General features: G+C 40.1%; 1 protein-coding gene across 4 annotated transcripts; it reads right to left on the bottom strand.

Moving 5' to 3' along the window:
• Window positions 1-4031: 4031 nt before the first annotated feature.
• On the bottom strand, window positions 4032-18235 carry ssrp1a (structure specific recognition protein 1a). 4 transcript variants are annotated; one of them, XM_034137534.1, is made up of 19 exons: window positions 18159-18235; window positions 16876-16955; window positions 15845-16030; window positions 13604-13709; window positions 13039-13232; window positions 12852-12952; window positions 12498-12627; window positions 12296-12399; window positions 11849-11977; window positions 11546-11767; window positions 10800-10872; window positions 10672-10677; window positions 8746-8878; window positions 8621-8666; window positions 8393-8537; window positions 8124-8297; window positions 6432-6544; window positions 6176-6356; window positions 4032-4582 (listed from the first exon to the last, which is right to left on the bottom strand). In XM_034137534.1, exons 2-19 carry the CDS (start codon window positions 16927-16929, stop codon window positions 4514-4516), a joined length of 2166 nt encoding a protein of 721 aa, XP_033993425.1. In that variant the 5' UTR covers window positions 16930-16955; window positions 18159-18235; the 3' UTR covers window positions 4032-4513. The 4 variants fall into 4 exon arrangements, with proteins under 4 accessions (XP_033993425.1, XP_033993433.1, XP_033993440.1 ...); XM_034137542.1 differs by having other exon boundaries at window positions 4032-4579; XM_034137549.1 differs by lacking the exon at window positions 10672-10677.
• Between the last annotated feature and the right edge of the window lie 1780 nt (window positions 18236-20015).

Below are 20015 nucleotides of genomic sequence, written 5' to 3'. Positions count from 1 at the left end.
CACACACACACACACACACACACACACACACACACACACACACACACACACACACACACACACACACACACACACACACACACACACACACACACACACACACACTCTACATTCATTTTAATTTGCTCGAGCCACATTTCTGTCATCCTTTCAGTGAGTTTTTCAAATTCACTACAGTCACTAAGTTGATATCTTGGTAGAAGTGGTTCAGACGGAAAATAACCACCAAACCTACACATTTCACTCACAGATCCATAAATAAAGGATGTAAAATACATTAAAAAAAGGCAACATTTCTGCAGTGCGTCTATTGTGTTGGTTTAATAGGAGTGAAGCTCTATAAAAAGCAATACATATAAATTGGAATAAGTTAGTGAAATCTGTCAAGACTGTCAGATGTTACCCAGGCTTTCAAAGACAGGACTCAAGAAAATAAGGTTACGTTTTACTACGCGAGGTGTCCATCTGAGATCAAGCTGTTCTGTTGTTGGCTGCAGGAGACTGAAACTGATGTCCTATACTGCAGGTAAACTGAAAGCTCAACAGTAAAACGGAAGATGAACAATACAAGCAAATACAAGTATGCAGTCACAAGTATGCAGTCACACGTAAGGCTTTACAGAGGGTGGTGAAAACTGCACAGCACATCACCAGGACGGAGCTGCCATCCATGGAGGACCTTTACTCCCAGCGGCTCACGAAGAAATCACTACGGATTATCAAAGACCCCCATCACCCCAGCCACAAACTGTTCTTTCTGTTGCCGTCTGGCAGACGTTACCGCAGCATCCTGGCAAGGACAAGAAGATTCGGAGACAGTTTCTTCCCGCGGGCAGTGAGACTGTTAAACAATTGAACTGTTGAAACAACTTCAAACATTCAACTGCTACTCAGTAGTATGTATCTAATACCTAATATATATATATCATTCCAATAACTTGTATATAGACTCATACTGCACTATTCCACATCATAACTTTATTTCATTTTTATAACTATTATTATTTTTGTATTGCTCATGCTCTTATTGTTATTATGTTATGTTATTATGTTGCATTGTTGGAGAAGCCTGTGACATAAGATTTTCAACTGCATAATTACTCTGTAGCTATGTCAGATTGACAATAAAGAACCTTGAACCTTGAACCTTGAACATTGTACGCCACCATCCACTTTCAAGAACGACCATTCCTTCCACATCCCGAACTGAGCATGCAATCTTTATCTAAAGATGACTGATTTCGAAGGCTTAGAAAAACAGCCGTACCTCACTGTCTCTGACGTTTGTCTAGAGACGTTCTGACCCCTGCCTCTTAAAGTACACTTGTTATTAATGAGAGTGCTTTGTTTATGACTCGGCTCTAACAGGAGAAGAATCCTGCCGCCTGCGACCCTCAGCTAAGGACAGTCTAACATCAACCTATGTATGAAATTGTTTGTATATATTAATTAATGTATAAACTCATAGAAAGTAATAAACTCAAAAACGATTTAGAAATGTTAATCTGTCAAATAAATCTGTATAGTCCTAGATGAGAAAATGTTTCTGACTGATTATGTTTTTTAAAAAGTGCCATGTTTTACAAATACATGGAAATACTGGAGGGACAGGACAGAAATTGATCAGTTCAAGTGTATCCAAGATGCATTCACTGCGCCTTGAAAGTAACTCTAAACACTTCTGAAAGTGCCAGAACTTTAAATGTAATCACTCAAATCCAAATGTTCTCCATTAAATATCATTCCTAATTCCTTTTCTTCGACAGAATACAAAAAACGGACGTATTCAATACTTACAGACTCCTATAGGAGGCTTGATGTACTGTAATAAATTACAAACAGTGTTATTGACAACTGTGCAATAATTGGGACATATGATACGACCACTTCTCAATACACTCACGAGCACCAGCAGCATTATTGGCACTCACATCAGGGAGATAATGTAATGATTCAAGGACAGTGTGCGTGTGTGTGAGTGTGTGTAGATGTATGTGCAAGGAGACATTGTCATTTCTTAAGTGGGTCCATTATGTTTGTGGTCAATTAATGGTAACAGAATACAAGCTAGGATAAACACACATGCACAGGCTCTCAGGCTGCATGTGACTGTACCGTTTATCACCAAGACTCTAAGCATTCGTGTAATGGACGACAACACTGTGAAACATATACTGCATCTACAAATATGAGACACCATTTGTCAGATCGTAGGCGCGGACACAGATGAGTATGATTGGTCGATGGATTTCTTCGTGAAAGAGGAAACCATAATGAAAGTGACAACTCAACAGGAAGGGATCTATGCAAACACATTCACATTTGTGTTTAACCGCAACTATTTTACATGCCAGCACACAAACATCCCAAAGTCTCGTGAAAAACACCTTAGAAATGAACTTGGACATTACTTATTTTCAACTCTCGGGATGGCAAAGATGGTCAGTCCATCACTTTGGTCCAAACTGAAATAACTCTTTGTTAATGGATCTTCATGTATGTACAGACATGTTTCCCAATGGAAGAATGGACCACATGTTGGTGACTTAGTTCAATGTGTTAATGACTTAACATCTAATGAATCTTAATGACTGTAATCCATTGATTCTTCTTTAAGCGCCACCACTGACATTTAAAATGTTGAGTGAAATATCCATGTAACCCGGTTTTGATATGTCTGCTTAGTGATCGCGACTTCTCATCAACCACCATGCTTCAAACTGCTAATACGAGGATTGGGTTAATTGCAAAGTATACAATTCACTGTGTGAGCGGTGCTTCGTACATGTGTGTGACGATGAGGAGGATTTCATTTGAATCCTCTGATTTCACTACCGAAGAATAAGACATGAAGGTGCAGCGAAATTAACAGAAACTATGATTTGAAGCGACAAAAATGTAGAAAACAAAGTGAAGTTTTTGCAAAACTGATTTAAAGAAGCTCAGTGGATAAGGAGTTTAGCAAAAACATATTTCAACATGTAACTGATAAACATGGGGGGGGGGGGTATTTTGTGGACATCCAGTCAGTGTTACTGCAGCAGGATGTGCAGGAAGAGTATCTTATCAAAACCAAGACTGTCCCAAGTGGAGGTGAACCACGCATCCGGGAATGTTTGGCTTTTAAAAACCACCCCGTTAGACCCTGATATAGCAGACCTTTTACAAACCGCCATGTACTTAGGCTCTAGCCCTCCGTTTCTGACCACTCTCTCCCCAACATTTAAGAGGGTCGCCTTTTGACTTTACGGAATAACACACAGCCAGCCTGGTTAAATGGTTCTGCACCGCAGCGGATAGAAATCCTTTTGATAATTGGCTGAGTACAGTAAGAGCCAAGATGTCTCTAAACCACAGTGCCTTGTCTTCAATGGATAGGTGGAAACAAAAACAAATTCTGAACTATATCAAGGAATTTAAATGGGCCTTTTAAAGACTTCTGATCCATGTTGGCTGAACATGTTAGGTTTAAAGTTGTTGTTTTTTAGTACTGTAGATACCATGTGGTCATTTGGAGATATTTTAATAGATAACATTTTCTATTACTTTGCCGTTAACAGGCATACCAATATGTGCACATAATGATAGGTTTGTTGGTTATAAGTGGCTCAATAAAAAGTGCACAGTTACTTAATTGGTTACGTTTTGTCAAAAAATATTTGACCAGAAACTAATTTGAGTTAATTGTCATTTTATCAATTTTCACCCATTTTATTTATGAGTTATTAGGCTGTTGTACATTTATAAGATAAGAACTCCAACACGAGGAATCAGCTCAAGAAGAAAAGGGGAAAAAGTGTTTGGGTTGCAGGGGTTCAGCACAAACCTCCTTGCCTATTTGGATGACTTTTCCTCCAACGAGCTGCCATATTGGAAAGAGAAAGCATCGACAGTGAGTTGTGAACAGACCTACAGGGAAAACAACATGTGGATGAACACTGGTTATGCAGGGCCCTAAACTCAAATTGGATGTATTTAAAGCACTTTGTTTGTATTACCACCTAGCAGCATGATAGAAAAAAAAACGTGTGTACAACCAAGTGCAGGTTTATTACAAATGGTTTATTTATTTAAGCCAGAAAACATGACAGTGAAACACAAAAAAAAGAAACACTTAACTGCTGTATTTAAATGCTCTACACACAGGAAAGACAAAAAGGCGTTGCATCTGCTCCCTCTGCCCGATCCAAATCAAAAGGATAACTATCTCCTCGGCGCTAATAAAACTAAAACCATCCCAGTGGGTGAGATGAAACAAACCCTTCTTTGAAAAATGGTTCACCTGTACACCACCGTTGAGCTGTCAGAAGGCAAACCTGCTCGAATATCAAATATTACATGAGCTTTGAGAGTCACAAGAAGAGTTGGTACTCTTCAGTAAAACATGTAAAAGAGAAAAAAATACAACTCAAGTCTGTTGATTTGTCGGTCTGTCCTTTTGGGTGAGATTATCATGACGAGTATAAATCCTTGGTCCTTGGTTTGTGTGTTGGATGGGTAGAAATGTGCACGTTTAATCAGAGTCTGCCTCAGAGCTGGCAGGTGTGGACGCAGCCGCTTCCTCCTCTTCCTCAGATTCCTCCTTAACGAATAAAAACAAAAGGGTGGGTTCATTTGCGTGTGTAATAAAGACAAAATGTTGAATATTGTATTCTTGTACCATGGCTACCTACCAATGAAATGCCAGGTGCAATCAAATATATGTCACTCACTGACTTGTATAAATACTTTCGATCTCACTTCTTCATTTAAAATATGAAAAACATAAAGAGGAAGCTATGTTATTGATTTTCTGTTTTGACAAGGTTTCAAATCAGGCTGGCGTTAGACTGAGGAAATCAGCTCATCACAGACATATTGAGTATTTGTTAGCCGATGAGCCGCAGAAAGCGTTCATGCAGACATGCCACAAAATGTCTGTGTTCATTTATAAACTGTGTCTCAATGAGTGTTTCTCCCAACAGAGGTGACTAACTAATTGCTTTATTCATTGGCAGATTTCCCATCTAACTAAGGAAATCATTGTAATATTGTATATACATATATAAGATTGTATTTTCAACCTCAGTATCAGCCTGGTTAGGGCTGCATTCCACATATGAAGAACCTTCAATTCCCCTAACTACGATATACAAACAGTGCATTTGTTTGCAACATAGCGTAAATACCTAGCACTCACCCTGGTCTATCCAGGGTTCATACACTTTTTTACAAATTATTTTCAATGACTTCTCCATTACCTTTACCTAATTTTCCATGACCAAATAAATTACGGTACCACTGAAAATGGTTTATTTTAACATGGAACAGGAAAAAAATCCAAAACAAATCAAATAGTAGGCTTAGTAGCTTCTACACGCTAAAGCAACTAAAATCTCTCACCAGCAAAATACCTCGTCAGTTAAATGCCATTTTACGTTTCATTACTATACAGTATTTATTATCATTATAGTATTACTATTTTGGCGATTAGATAAAATATAAATTATATTTGATGCAACTTTAGTTACATTTCCATTACTTTTCCAAAACTTTGGGAAAAATATTGTTTTCCAAAACTTTTCCAGGGCCTGGAATTAGCTTTTTGAATTTCCATGACTTTACCAGGTTTTTAATGACCGTAAGAACCCTGTATATCACATGATGAACGACTTAAACCGCTTTTTCTCGCTCTAGCTCTTACCTGCCACTTCCTGTCTGGTCCTTTCCTCTTCCTCTGCAGCTGACACCCGTTAACACTCCTGCCTTATTTAAAAATAAATGTGTCTAGCTCTCACTTCTCACTGAAAGCTATTCTAATCGGTGTTTGAAAAATAACACGCAGATAATTCCATGATGTATAGCCATTGTTTTCCTTAACTGGATCTAGTAATGCCTTTGGATATAAGGTCCAGTATCTAGAAACTAATACACCTGCTAGTCAAACAGAATAAAGAGGTTTCAGTGGCCATGGTATAACAGCAACTGTAACTATGTCATCTCCTCAACTCAAAACAATCTGCATTACATTTGAATGCTCACTTGGAAGTGGTGGAAAACAAAGTTGCCCCCTAATGTGTTTACCATAACAACAATGTATATGATGAATGCAGACACTGAGCCACTACAAAGAGTGAGGTCTGAATGCTGTGGTGAACAGAGGAGGAATCTGATAATGGATCTCTACTGGCTTTACCTTCTTCTTCTTCTTCTTCTTCTTGGACTTGCTCTTCTTGTCAGAGTCCGATGAGTCCTCGCTGGTCTCGATGAACTCTTTACTCTTGAAGCTGTCGTTGACGGTGCGATCCTTCTCCTTGTCTCCCCCGGCGGACTTCCTCTTCTTCTCCTCCTTCTTGACTGCAGGTTTTTTACTTTCCCTTAGGAGGAAAGTCACATATGTTAGAGAGTGATGTATTAAACACAGAGATGAGTTTCTGTGGTGCGAGCCTCACTTCTGAGGACTGGAGGACGCCGCCGCCGCCGCCGCTCCTCCGCCGCTGTCTTTGAACTCCTGCTTTGCAATTTCATACTGCTTCTTCGCCTCCACTGCCTTTATGTCCCACTCCTGAAGCAAATATAGAAGTATGTGTAAAGCAGAGGAATGGATAAAACATCACAGGAGGAATTCATAAAGATTGGGTTTGTGGAAACAATGCTCTGCTAAGCACAAGATCAATGTTGTCCTGCTAGATCAGGGGGGTCAAACTCAAATACACAGTGGGCCAAAATAAGAAAATGGGTACTAGTCGAGGGCCGGACTGGTTCAATGTTTAATGCAAAACTTATTGAAATGATCTTATTGCACATATTAAACCTGGAACTAACAAAGCTTAAATGATTGCCTATAAAAACAATATTAAAAACATTAAATAATCAGTTGCATTCATTTCTTATGGCTCTATCTGCAGCTTCATTTCTTAGGATTATATTTTTCCACAGGTCAACAACAGCTTAAAAAAAAACGACTTCCCTCAAACAAACCAAACTGCCCTGTTGTTGCAAGAAAAAAAGTGCAAAAAGGAAACATCCATTGAAACTCAGTTTGCTGCTCTGTGATGCTAGTTCAAGCCAGATACTTGGCATCTCATCTTGGGGGCAAGTTCATCAATGTTTGGGGTCAGGCTCTGAGCTGAGGAAATCCTCAGGATTGAGTGAAGGTGTGCGTGCAATATACCGGCGGGCCAGATCTAATAGTAATTAAAAATTATCCTGCGGGCCGAAATTAAATCCACCACGGGCCTGATTTGGCCCCCGGGCCTTGAGTTTGACACATGTGTGCTAGATGGTGGACGAGCTTCCACTGATATCAGGACCGCAGAGTCTACATATCTTCTGTTGCAAACTGAAGACCCGCCTGTTTCGCTTATACCTTGGAGAAGAATCATTAAAAAATGTCCTTAGTTTGAATCTTTATTGGATTATTGCAGTTATTGTAAGTTGCTTTGGATAACAGCGTCAGCTGAATGCTCTGTAATGTATGTAATGTGGCACAGATGCAATGAAAATTAAACACATCTGGATGTGATTTCAATTATTTTACTTCAAAGCGGTTTGATTCATCATTCTTCATTATTTTTGTAAACTAAATAAAAATGCCACATGTTCCAGATTATCTTAGATAAACGTAGGCGTCATAACAAATGTGAAAAATATTTAATTGGGTTTATTTTCATATGTCAAAATATCTGACAATATAACATTTTAAAAACCCAATCGAAATCAATCCAAGTCAACATGGAATAACTCGCATGGGAAAGCCTTTTTTTTTTTAATCTTCCCGTTTGAGTTTAATACTTGACAAATAAAAAGTACTAATTATTTTTCTAATTTAAAATCAGATTTTCAGATACATTTGTTTGAATGTGCCTGTAATTATCAAAATAAAAGATGTTATTGTGTATCGTGAGATTATATGATTTCATTACTAAAGCATTTAATTGAAAGATTATAAACCATCATATTGAATGATTGCAGAGCACTAGTACCAGGACTTCAAAATCCAAATGATCATTCATACAACTTGCACACTTTGCTTTTATGTCATTCTCTCACACAATGGTGATGCATTCACTAGGGGTTAGAGAACAGAGGAGGGGAACTAAACTCCTCCCTCCCTCCCTCCCTTCCTGAGTATCCTGCCTCACCTCCTTGTCCTCTTTGCTCAGCGTCCTCCACATCTCTCCGGCCTTCTTGGAGATCTCTGTGATGGAGATGCCGGGGTTCTCAGACTTGATTCTCTCTCGGCTGGCGTTGAGCCACAGCATGTAGGCGCTCATCGGCCTCTTGGGCGCGCCGACCTCCTTCGGCCTCCTCTTCCTCTACTCGCATGGAACAAAGACGGGAGGGTTAATGCCTTGCTTGAACTCATCTTCTTTCTCTCATGTTTTTCTTCCTGTCCCAAGTGCTCTCTCACCTCTTTGCGGGGTTTCCTCTCTTTCTTCTCCTTCACCACTTTGACTGTCTTCTCCTTCTTCTCCTTCTTCTTCTTCTTCGTATCATCACTATCGTCGGCATCTTCACCACTGTCGCTCTCGCTTGCTGAGGCATTGCTGTCGTACCTGATTGACGGAAGTGGAAAAACGTTTAAGAAGTCAGTGACGGAAAAAAAAAAAAAAAAAGATTCCAAGATTAAGTCACTTACTCTTCTGCAATGTCATCATCTTCTTCTCCGGGGTTAAACGACTCATCTAAAACAGGACAGACAATCAGAACTTCAGATCTTCTTAAGCAGACATGTTGTACGTGTCGCACGGAGACGTCACTCACCGCTCTCGCCATCCGAGTCGGCGCTTTCGTTGCCCTCCTCTCGGATCTTTCCCTCGGCCTTCATCCTCTCCAGGTAGGCATCGTGCTGGTCTTCGTCCGAGTCGCTGTACTCGTCGATCTTACCCTTCATGCCCTGAAAGTAAACTGCACAGTCAGCAACAAAAACAAACAAACAAACACAACCCACAATAAAGCATACGCAAAGAAGAAGAGTCCTCCATGACCCACAAGCAGGACGGAAAAGGTCATCTCGATAAAATAAACTTCTTTCAGGGCCGCAATCAACCATTATTTTATTTGTCCAATAATCACTTGAGAAAAGAGTTTAGAAAGATACTGAGAAATGTCACAAAGAAAAGAAAAGAAATGATTATAATTGAAAAACCTCTCCAACCGTCCAAACCACCAATGATTATTATTCCAATTTAGAGGCAATTATTTGGGATTTTTATGAAACAAAAGATTGAAACAATTTACTTATTGAAAATGGAAAAACCCCCATAATTTTGGGTTAGCTTTCACGCTTCACAAACACCGGGCCTCACGACGGTGTTTGATCCTTCACTCTTACTGTTTGAAGTAATGTTCGCTCATAGGATGGATCCCGGTTAGATTCAGGAAAGTTAAAGGGGCCCTATTAGGCGCACTTTCAGGTTTCAGAATTATATTTCCAGTCAATAAAATCGAGCCTCCCTCTTTCATTCCTTTAAACGCCCTCCTAAAATGATTGCTGTTAAAAAAGGGCCTGTGGCGTTTGTTGGTGTTTCTGGTGAAGGGTTTGCTCTTCTGCACACCAGGCCTAACAATGTTTTTAAATGTTTCTTAAAACTAAGAAGTAACTTGGTGCACAGGTTGTGTTTAACACTAGCGAGTAAGGTTGAAAGCGTTTGAGTGTATGTGTGCGACTGCTAGTCAGCAATAATGATGTTGCACATCTGCCAGAAGCCCCCAGGAATGATCTCCATTCAGCCAAAAGCCATTGTGCGGTCGGCGATTCTAGGGAAAGATAAAGCGAGCGAGCGTATGCAGAAAGTATGGGTGCGTGTAACATTCATTTGTCTGTGAATGAATGCAACAACTCCCCTACATCCACTCCAGGTATGAATGAAGGAACTATTTTATTTTCCGAGTGTCCCATACTGACGATAACCCCCAAATGGAGACACATATTGGTCAAAGAACTAAAAATGTCTTAAGTTTGGAACTCAAAACGTAATATGACGTTTATACGACCTGGATCGACCTTGTAATAACAGTTGGGATATTAGTGGGCATGTAACTGTAGTAGACCAAACCAAACAGTGTTCTTCAGTCACATCTCCATGCATCAAAAGCTGTATCCTCCAGGGGGGGGGGGGGGGGCAGACCACCGGTCAGGGAGGCTCTTATTAGAAACCAACAGGAAATGGAGGGCAGGCCCCATTCATTTTCATTGACCTTCTCTGCTGACCCCGTCTCCATGACAATAGATGGTCTCTTCCCCAGAGAAACAGAGTCGCTGCTTTAACTGACGTCAGACCAACCAGGAACTCGTTTAGGTCAAAAGGACGGCCTCAAGGCAATCACCAAGGCTTCCGTTAGGCATCTTTGTTGAGTGTTAAAGCACACCAAAAGCCCCCGGGCCACACATTAGTCAGCACGATGCAAACCAACTCTCACACACACGCACACACACTTAGATATCAGTCTCACACTCCTTCACCATCCTTCACCATCCAAGTCCATTGATTAGTCATAAATCACAAATCACTTAGTAATTGTATTGGTATTCCCTAACCAAAATCAGGATAATGGGAAATCTTCCTCAGTAACACACACACACACACACACACACACGCAGCGGCACGCCATGCAAGCAGAAATCACTCCACACCGATCAAAATCAAGCGTAGAGTTCACACACATGACGCCCATGACCATACCCACCTTTTTCTACAGGGCACACGGACAGACACACAGGAGAAGGGCAACAGGGATGAATATCTGGGATGAAGTTCTGACAAAAGTTGTGGAATATCTTTGTGAACAAACTGGGAGAGGATTAAATGACTTACCTCTTTGAAGCCTCTGTTCTTGATATTGAGCTTCTTGGCATTTACAAAGTCAAACAGTTTGCCGTACTCTTCTCTGTAAGGAACAGATAAATACCGGGGTTATTTTGACTTAAAAACACTAGATGGATCTGGACAATGTGATCTATTAATATGTAGTTAATGCTATAATGTCACATTTTTCTCAATAGCAATGGATGCAAAAGTCATTTTAAATACACAACTACATGATAGTTCTGTTCTCATGCTTAATTACCTTTTAATTGTTTGTATGTATTATTTACACCTTAAGATACTGGACTTTACTTTGGACCGATTTGTATGCTGAACTTGTTTCTGGGTGACAGAGGGCTGTGTGTAGCGGATTGTTACATTTGTTCCATGACTAATACGATAACATGTCTTTGAAAAGTTTACAAAATGTTTACTAGACAAAATAAAGGAGGGCTAAAGCGGCGCTGCTCGTGTCATATCAGGACTACAGCGGCTGCAAACAATGAGCACAGTCGGAAGGACTCAGAGTAACTTAAAAGGGTTATCAGTGCAAACACCCATTAGGCTTGGGAGAAAAAAACAAGATGCTACTATGGCATGACTAAAAGTATAATGAAAAAGCTACGTTTTTTTTTTACTAAAAGACTTAAATGACCAGGCTTTTGGTCAACTAAAACTTGGTTTATAAAAGATACCAGTATACTAAATATGATTAAAAAAGGACCTAAATAAGAAAACACTAGAGCAGTCCTCACCTCTCAATGCTGCTGAAAGTGAACTGATTTCCCTGCTTTGTCTCGATCTCAAAGTCAAAGGACCGTGTTGTGGTGGTTCCTCGGGCGAAGTTGACGCAGGAGATCTCCTCGAAGCGCAGGTGCACGGGGGGCTTGTGGACGTAGATGAAGCCCCTCTCCAGGGGATAGAGGAGGCCTGAGGACGCCTTGTAGGAGCAGGTAATGCACTGAGCCCCAGAGTGACTGCGGAGGAATGAAGCACATTATTAGGATTTACAGAGTTTAGAAGAAAACGTGGTTTGAATGTGTCTATCGGGCGCTTACCCCTGGAAGTTTCCGGGCACAGTGATCTTGCGGTTGACCAGGGACTTCATCACCCGGCTGACCATCTCATACAGAGACCCCGACATGTTTTTAGTGAGTTTGCCCTCAAAACGGCGCTCCACATCCTCCCTGTTAAAAACAAAGCAAAGAAAGGGTTAACTTTCTTAAACATTAAAACAGCTTTTTGATTTTTATAGACAAAGAACCGATGAAGTTACTGGTGTTACATTCATGTCAAGTGAATTACTCTTCCAGACCTTTGCTTCCCTCTAGTGGACACATGCTTTACCACTTGATAAAGGGAGTTTGACACTAAATGTAAGTGGTCTTCCATTACCAATGTCAACAGAACTTTAATACGAGCTCCCCAACACAACCATAGCTCAGTTTGCACTCTGCTCGATGCAGCCCCTTAACTCAGGGTCTGCTTTACTGTCAGTTACTCACTCGCTCATGTTAAGGGTGAGGCTGAGTTCCTCTTCCTTGGAGAAGAGCAAGATGAGAAAGTGATAACGCGTCTGACCCTGCTTGATGGGAGGATCCAGACTGATCTGTTAAGACGACACAAAAAGGACAACAGGGAGAAATTGAGGGAGGAAGATCGAGAGAAGTGGAACAAAAAGAGAGACAGAAAAGAAAGTCCACTCACCACAAAGAACATCTGCCTCTGGTCCTTGTGTGGCAGCAGGAATAGACGGAGGACCGTGGTGTAGGGAATCTTGTAATCAAAGGTCTTACCGTGGAGGTGAAGGAAAGTCGGGTAGATACGGATATCGTATCTGAGTGAGGAAAAAGAGAAAGGTGAGATCAATATATCCTTAATCTAAGGTGAATTGGGGAACAACAGCACTGTAGACGAGTGAGTTAGGAATTCATGTTTTGTCTTCTAACAACTTGTGTAGCTTCCCATGCCAACAATGCGTTAATTCATGAAACTACAATAGGTTGAAGTAGTTAATGGATTGGATAATAATAAATAAGGAAAGCCGTGTTGATCTCCTACCTTCCTCTGGGTGTAAGACACTGCAGCTCTTTGAAGACACACACAGCGTCTCCTGTGGCCTGGATCACATCAGCCTTAGATAACACATTCTCAGCAAATGCCTGAAAGATAAACACACTTATTAGCACTATTATCAACACAAATGTTAAAAAAAAATAACTTAAAGTAGAAGCACATCCTTCCTCACCTCCACAGGGTCTTGGCGTTCATCAGACTGGCTGGGTGGGACGTAGAATCGGACCTCCATGAGGGAGACCTCGGTGTCGTCGTTCTGGTGGAACTCCAGAGTGACCTCGTTCTTCCCCGTGGCGCACTGGGACACGTTGGACAGTGGGACCTCGAACGCAGCATTGTCGTTTATCTCAAATGCTAACAGTGGACCTGCATTGGGAGAGAGAAACAGGAAAATGTCATTTATCTATGTGTTTACACTGAGGTGCTGTAGTAGTAGATCCTTTTAATTATAAGCTGTATGTTTATGGTATCTTATGGAAATGTGTGCATTCTGGATGGATCCTTTGTTGTACTGCCATTATGAAGTTTACTGTATCTCATTCAAATCTGATGAAACATACAAATTGCTTAGATCCCTCTATTTGGTTAACATTAAACTGAGTATCTTATGACTATTGGTTGCTCTATTTTCAACTGACAAAATAGTTAATTGAGTATTCAGCGACCCTGTAAAAAGAAATCTTGCTGCAACTTCACTGGACAGGATGTTTTGGTTGTTGAGTGCATTGTATTTTTACCTGAGAACTTGGTTGTTCCCCAGTTCCATCCCTTCACACACATGTCCTTCTCCATCACTTCCAGCTTGTAGTTGGTCTTGAAAAACTCAGAGATCTTCTCTAAATCCTGATGGGAGAGCAGTAAGATGGGGAGCAGAGAGAAGGGGGTGACACCCGAAGCAGGAGAAAAGACTTATGTTAGTAAGGGGGTAACACACTGGCACTGCATGGGTCAAAGCCTAAAAACACCCTCCAAAAAGGGTGAAGTGATGGAGGGCTAATTAATCACGACGTCATTTTAACCGCGCCCGCCGCTGAGGCCTCCTGGGAACACTGGAGGTGAATGTAATCCATCTGCCCTCCCCTCCGACAATCAGCCTGTTTATTTATCCTGCAGGCCCGCTTACAACTGGGAAGGACCCACAGTCACACACAGCGACAAACACATGCTCAATCACATACACAGCCAGTGTCCTCATAGTACACACACATGTGGAAGTGATTGTGGTGTGCGAGTTAGTGCAGTGTAGAGACTCTGTGGGAAACAGGGTTTATGCACCTGGATATCTGCCTGTCCATAAGGTTATTACAGCCAATTAGAGCCCAGAGAGTCAGTGTGCGTTCATCAGCCTGTTTGTTAGCCTGGATTAAGGCATTGTTTAGATAGGACAGCATGTGTGAGCAGATGTGTAAATGCATGAAAAAAAAATTGAGAGTTTGTGCAGAAGAGGCCTGTTTGTGTCGATGTGTGAATGTGTGTGTGTTCACTCCCAGTGTGCTCATCAGGCCTGCTGTTGAGTGTTTCTCTACTGCTCATTATAGTTTTGGCAGATTCGTTGTTGCTCCGCTCATTTAATCATAATAAACACAGACCCCCCACTACCCACACACACACACACAGTCTTACCCAACATAACCGTCTGTCTTTTATTATACAGTTTTCATCCAGTCTCTCCCAACAACATTCAAACTTGCATGTGTTAAAGAAGTGGAGGCATTGAGAAAACTGGGTAAAGCTTTTGCTGTGGGCAGTCTTCTACTAAATACATTTCAGTCAACTTACAGTCTGTTTACCGTAGACATGCATTGAAAAAAGCATTACAAACGCTTCCTCGATTAACGGACTTAAAGCACTTTTATCTTGTTTTGTACAGGTGAATAACCGTTTTTGCCCTAAACTTAATATAAGTTCTGGTATCAAAAAGTCTACCTGACCTTACTACAAGTTGCAACCACAACAGGCAGCTGCATACATTCAATACAAGATGTGTTGGGCCAATAAAAAACGACATATGTAAGCAGCACTAACAGAATAGATGGATAGGACTCTAGATCCCTTGGTCATCAAGTAGACAGTTACAGCCTCTCTGACAAAGGCTCGTTTTCTTGACTCTTCAGAAGGACAAATGTAACGAGGCTCCTGTAAAGCTCGCCAGCGGCTTCAGCTCCAGCCAACTCTCGATTACTGACACTGGCTGTGGGATAATAAACAATGACATCACGCCCTTCGCTCAGGGACAAGAGGATCCATCTCCAAAAAAGTACGCTGATTAACCCCAGGAGACCCCACTGCTCGCAGCCAGACTGCAGGTTATACCCGTTCCTCCATCCCAGTATTTCACTTGCATGCTGACATTCCCCATACACTCGGAGCAGCAGGGGAAATACAAAAACTGAGGGTGATAAAAAACAAACACAACCACATTTTTGTTCACGTCTGTCTTCTGAGCCAAATTGTTTAAATGGATTGATATAAACACTGACTCGCATGAGCCGATGATTACAATGTTTATAGAACACACATGCTAGCGCTGGTTTCCCTCATTAATCCCATTAGGAGCTTTGGAGAAAAGGGCCAATCATTCACATACTTTTGATAACAAGACACACACACACACAAGTGGCAGCCTTTTTGCAAGATGGTAACATTTTTCCATGGAAATGTCAAGACACGGGATGGAAGTTGTTTATCGGCTTTTGTTACATCCCTTGTCATAAACACAGCGCTAAACAAACCAGCAGAGTGTGTCTGATTGTAATATTCCACTGCGGCCTTGTTCTCCTCCGAGTAAGGTAACAATTATTTCCCAGAAAGAGAAAAATACAACCAGGGAGATTTAGAGTCTGTTTATATATCCCAACAGGAAAAATGAAGTTGGCATCGGTCACAAGCTTGAGGGTCGGAACACACGTCTAAATATCAAACACTATAAAAAAAATAACTCTGCTTTTTTTTTTTTTTTTTTTTTTAAACGTGCTCACCGTGTCCCTGAAGCCATCGTATTTGTAGACATGTCCCGAGTTGGTGCCCAGCTTGATGCCATGACCTAAACACACTCGCCTCCAGTGGGCCAGGTTGAGCTCGGCAGCCTGGATGCTGTCCACCTTCCCCGTCTTGCTGCTCTTATAAACCACAGTTTGCTTGCTGAAACGCAACCGCCCATCATTCTACAGAGACAAAAGAGATACAGATACAAACACAAGAAGACACAGGACTTGTGTTAAAATGCTGTGATTTTAAGCCCTAAAAGAAAGCCATTGATTGGCGAAAAAACTACATTTTGATGATAGATTTAATTATATGTATTTATTTTTTTTAACAAGCAAATATTAGATGTCTTTAGTTATAATAAACGTAACTTTGGATTTGGACTGTCGGTCAGAAAAAACAAGCAGAATGAAAATGTGGGGCTCTGAGAAAATGCAACTTCATATTTGTCTTTTTCTGATATTTAATAGACAACTAATACAATTAAAATAAATCTGCAAATTAATTGATTCTTTAAAAAGAAATCTGTTTATTGCCGACTGTGTAAAACTTCTTAACAAGAATGACATTGTTTATTTTTTCCCCAACTTACAAACAAATACAAACACATTTTTGCCAAAAGTTGATAAATGTACTTTTAAAATCAGCATAAAGGTGTTTGCAGAACCATAGATCCATAAACTGAGAGCCCTTATTCTAGATAATCAACTTTAAACCCCAGTACGAGTTTAAAGCAAATTTTTCATTTCAGACCCTTGCTTTTACACAGTACGGTTGTGACATTATCTTTAATTTAATGTCAGCGAATTGTATTCTTACCTATGTCAAAGCAATACTCAGGATAACAAATGTTTACTGCACAGACATTTGGAGTTAAAACATTGCTGGGCTAGCTTTTTTTTTTTTTTTTTTTTAAATAAGTCAATATCCACCTTTGAGTGGATATTATTCTGAGCCGATTCCCAGTACAGTTCCTGTCTATATATCAGTTTAAAGAGCAGGGATGATTGATGAGGATACTGACCCAGGAACCTTTATGCTCCTGGTAGATGTCGCTGAACTCCAGTGTGTCCCCCATCTCGGCTACAGGCAACGACTGATGCTCTACAGACAAAAGAAAATGAATAAGATAAGACAAATGACTTGTTATGCTTCTTTATTCTTGCTCTCCACTACATTTTGGACGAAAATATTGCACATTTTTAATCCATTACATTTATTTGAGACCTTGAACTACTTTGCAGATTTAGATTAACAATACAAAATATAATTAACTAATAAACGAGGATGCATCATTATAGATTTAATTACAGATCTTTAAAATGATCTCATCCTTTACCGGCTGCAACATTTAAGTTAATTAACATTAATTCATTATAGTTATTATAATCCAATAATGCAATACGTTAAAATGAAATGGGTAATTCTGCACAATGAGGACTTGTACTTTCAGTATATTTGAATGCTTATCCTATTCCACTTTCTCTGAATGCAGGACTTTTACTTTTTACAATATAAACACAATTATAGAGTATTTTTAACATGTGGAATTACTATGTTACTACAGCTACAGGATCTGAGCACTTCTTCCACCACTGGCTGCCTGCAATGGGTTTTTGGTACTTTCATAACACCAGATGCTTTGTGTCCAAGACCAATTATAGTCTACCGTATCTTACCCTCACCTCTTGTGAATAGGAAAATACTAGACTCAGTATTGTATTTCTGTCTGGTAGCTTTTGGTTTTCTTTGTGATAAGGTTCATCACATTTCCGACTGATGCTAGCTAACGTCACTGTGCTCTCAGTTCACAGAGCAGAGTTGTGAGCTAACGCTGGCCAATAGTTAGCCTTAGCTGTTAGCTAGATGTATCTTGAGCATCGTTACTTCGTTATTTTCTTTAGACACAAACCGCTTAGTAACGTTTCGGTATCACCATTTCCGAATAAAATCGATAACTAAAACCCACGCTGCGGCACTAACAATAGCTAGGCTAACTTCAACTGCACTAGGTGCGCTTCTTTTTAATGCGTTGTTGCAATGAGTTCGAGTGAGTGCTCCATTTTTAACAGTAACAGTCGTGTCGCGCTACAACACCGCCCCTGCAAAGACACTGCGTACATCAAATCGAGCGCTCCAGCAGAGCTAGGCCAGTGCAAATACATAGTGATATTCACAGTTCATGTGCAAACAAAATAGCTCAGCATTACGCACGTAGGTGATATAAATTGCCTCGCTACTTACACATATCTCAAAAGGAAGACCTAAAAAAGCAATAAAATACGATTTGAAAACTTCATGTCTTACTGTCAGTGTGATGAGATGCCTCGCCTGTTTCCCGCGTGTAGCATCGGGAGCTAGCGCTACGTCACAGGAAATAATCGTGAGCTATATGTATGTTCTTCCGGTTTGGAGAAAATATGTATTTTTTGTGTTGAGACATATAATTGAGGGAAAAAAACAATAAGACTTGATTTCGATTGCACTGTTAGTGTATACACGTTGCATGAGTTATCGAGATAATCATGACAACTCCTGTTTGAAATTGTTGCAGAGTCTGTGCATGGTAGAGCTGACTGCAGTGAACACCCATCACCACTGGGTGGCGCACAACTCATCCAGAGAAATCGAGTATTCTACAGTATTTTATTCTAACGTCGAAGTTGTAATATAAAACAGTAGGCCTACTTAGCACAGAATATACATCAGTACAGATGGAATACTTGTTTAAAAATACTAGTGAAGGAGAATATTACATAAAACACGTTGCAATAGGCAAAACTGTTGAGATTTTGCAGCTGAATGATACAGAGCAGACTAGATGTGACTGTGAGAAAGCCCTGATCAAATCAAACTCAAAATATTATACAGATAGATTTACCTGTTTGTGTACTTAACCTTTGGACACATTAAACAGTTTGCCCCCTGTAAACCCCTATATTGCATTGACTTTATGGATTTAAGAAAATGTGACGTAAAGTAAAAACACAAAAATACAAATAAACAGTGCCTCAGTATACTACATAAGGATCCATGTAATGTCTTTAGCATTCAAAACAAGATAAGATAAAAATATTATTTGATCCTGAGAGGGGAAATGTAGGTCTAGCCAGCATCACAAAGACACAAATAAGAGGCAAAACAATAACAATAAAGAGGTTTATACGACAAAATAAGAGTTTACACTTTAAAAAAGCTAAGAATGAATCAAGAACCATTAAAATAATGTTAAGTGAAATCTAGTTCAATTTAAGAAAGTATTTAAGGTGGATCGAGGTCCAATTGACAATCAGCAGTGATGCTTCCACCTGAATGTCCCCCTCGTGCACACTCACACACATGCGCGCGACACGCTGTGGGCTGCTGCTGGTATGCTGAGTGACAGCTGGAGGTGAGAGACGAAGATCACCGTAATCCAACAACTAAAACCCGAGGAATGAAGGGAAAACAAAGAAATGCAGTGGAGCTGGCAAACCCTCTTCCCGATCCCTCTGTGTATCAGCCAGAGAAAACTGACGAAATATTTTCTTATTGGGACTCAGTGTGTTATGCTCCATTGATTGTATCGCAGTTAATGGGAGGCCTCTACATTTATAGGCCCCATGTTCTTATAATATTCCTGTCGACAACTATTCACATCATAGGCTGCTCAATGAAATCTTACCTCGCTTTTTAACCGTGATTTTTTCGTCATACATAGTCCCATGGTATTCGAAAGTGTACATTTATATGAATATAAATTATTTAAAAATTACGTTGGGCCTTTTTTGCGTGAAGGCGTGGTACAAATAATTTATTTAAATTGATAACTGGTTTGTAAGGCGGGCAATTCAAAGAAAGGCACACGAACAATTAAGTATAAACCAGTGGAAATTCACAAACAATTTTATATATTAAAAATAAGGCTAGCAAACACAAGACCAGAGAGAACCTGTAATGCAATTATTATTTCATTTATTTATTCACAAGTTTAAATATACAACAATCATAAGATATAATGGAGACATGTGAAATGGGACACCCCAATAAGCTATACAACGCTTGAGAATTAGGGGGCCAGAAAATAAACATAAAATATTTACATTCATCAATACATATAGAACTGAGAGAGTTAATGTATTATACAGAAACATTACAACCCAAAAACCTAACCCACACTAACCA

Source organism: Trematomus bernacchii, unplaced genomic scaffold (assembly GCF_902827165.1).
Source record: "Trematomus bernacchii unplaced genomic scaffold, fTreBer1.1, whole genome shotgun sequence".
Taxonomy (NCBI): Eukaryota; Metazoa; Chordata; class Actinopteri; order Perciformes; family Nototheniidae; genus Trematomus; species Trematomus bernacchii.
This window is presented reverse-complemented; position numbering and strand designations above follow the sequence as displayed.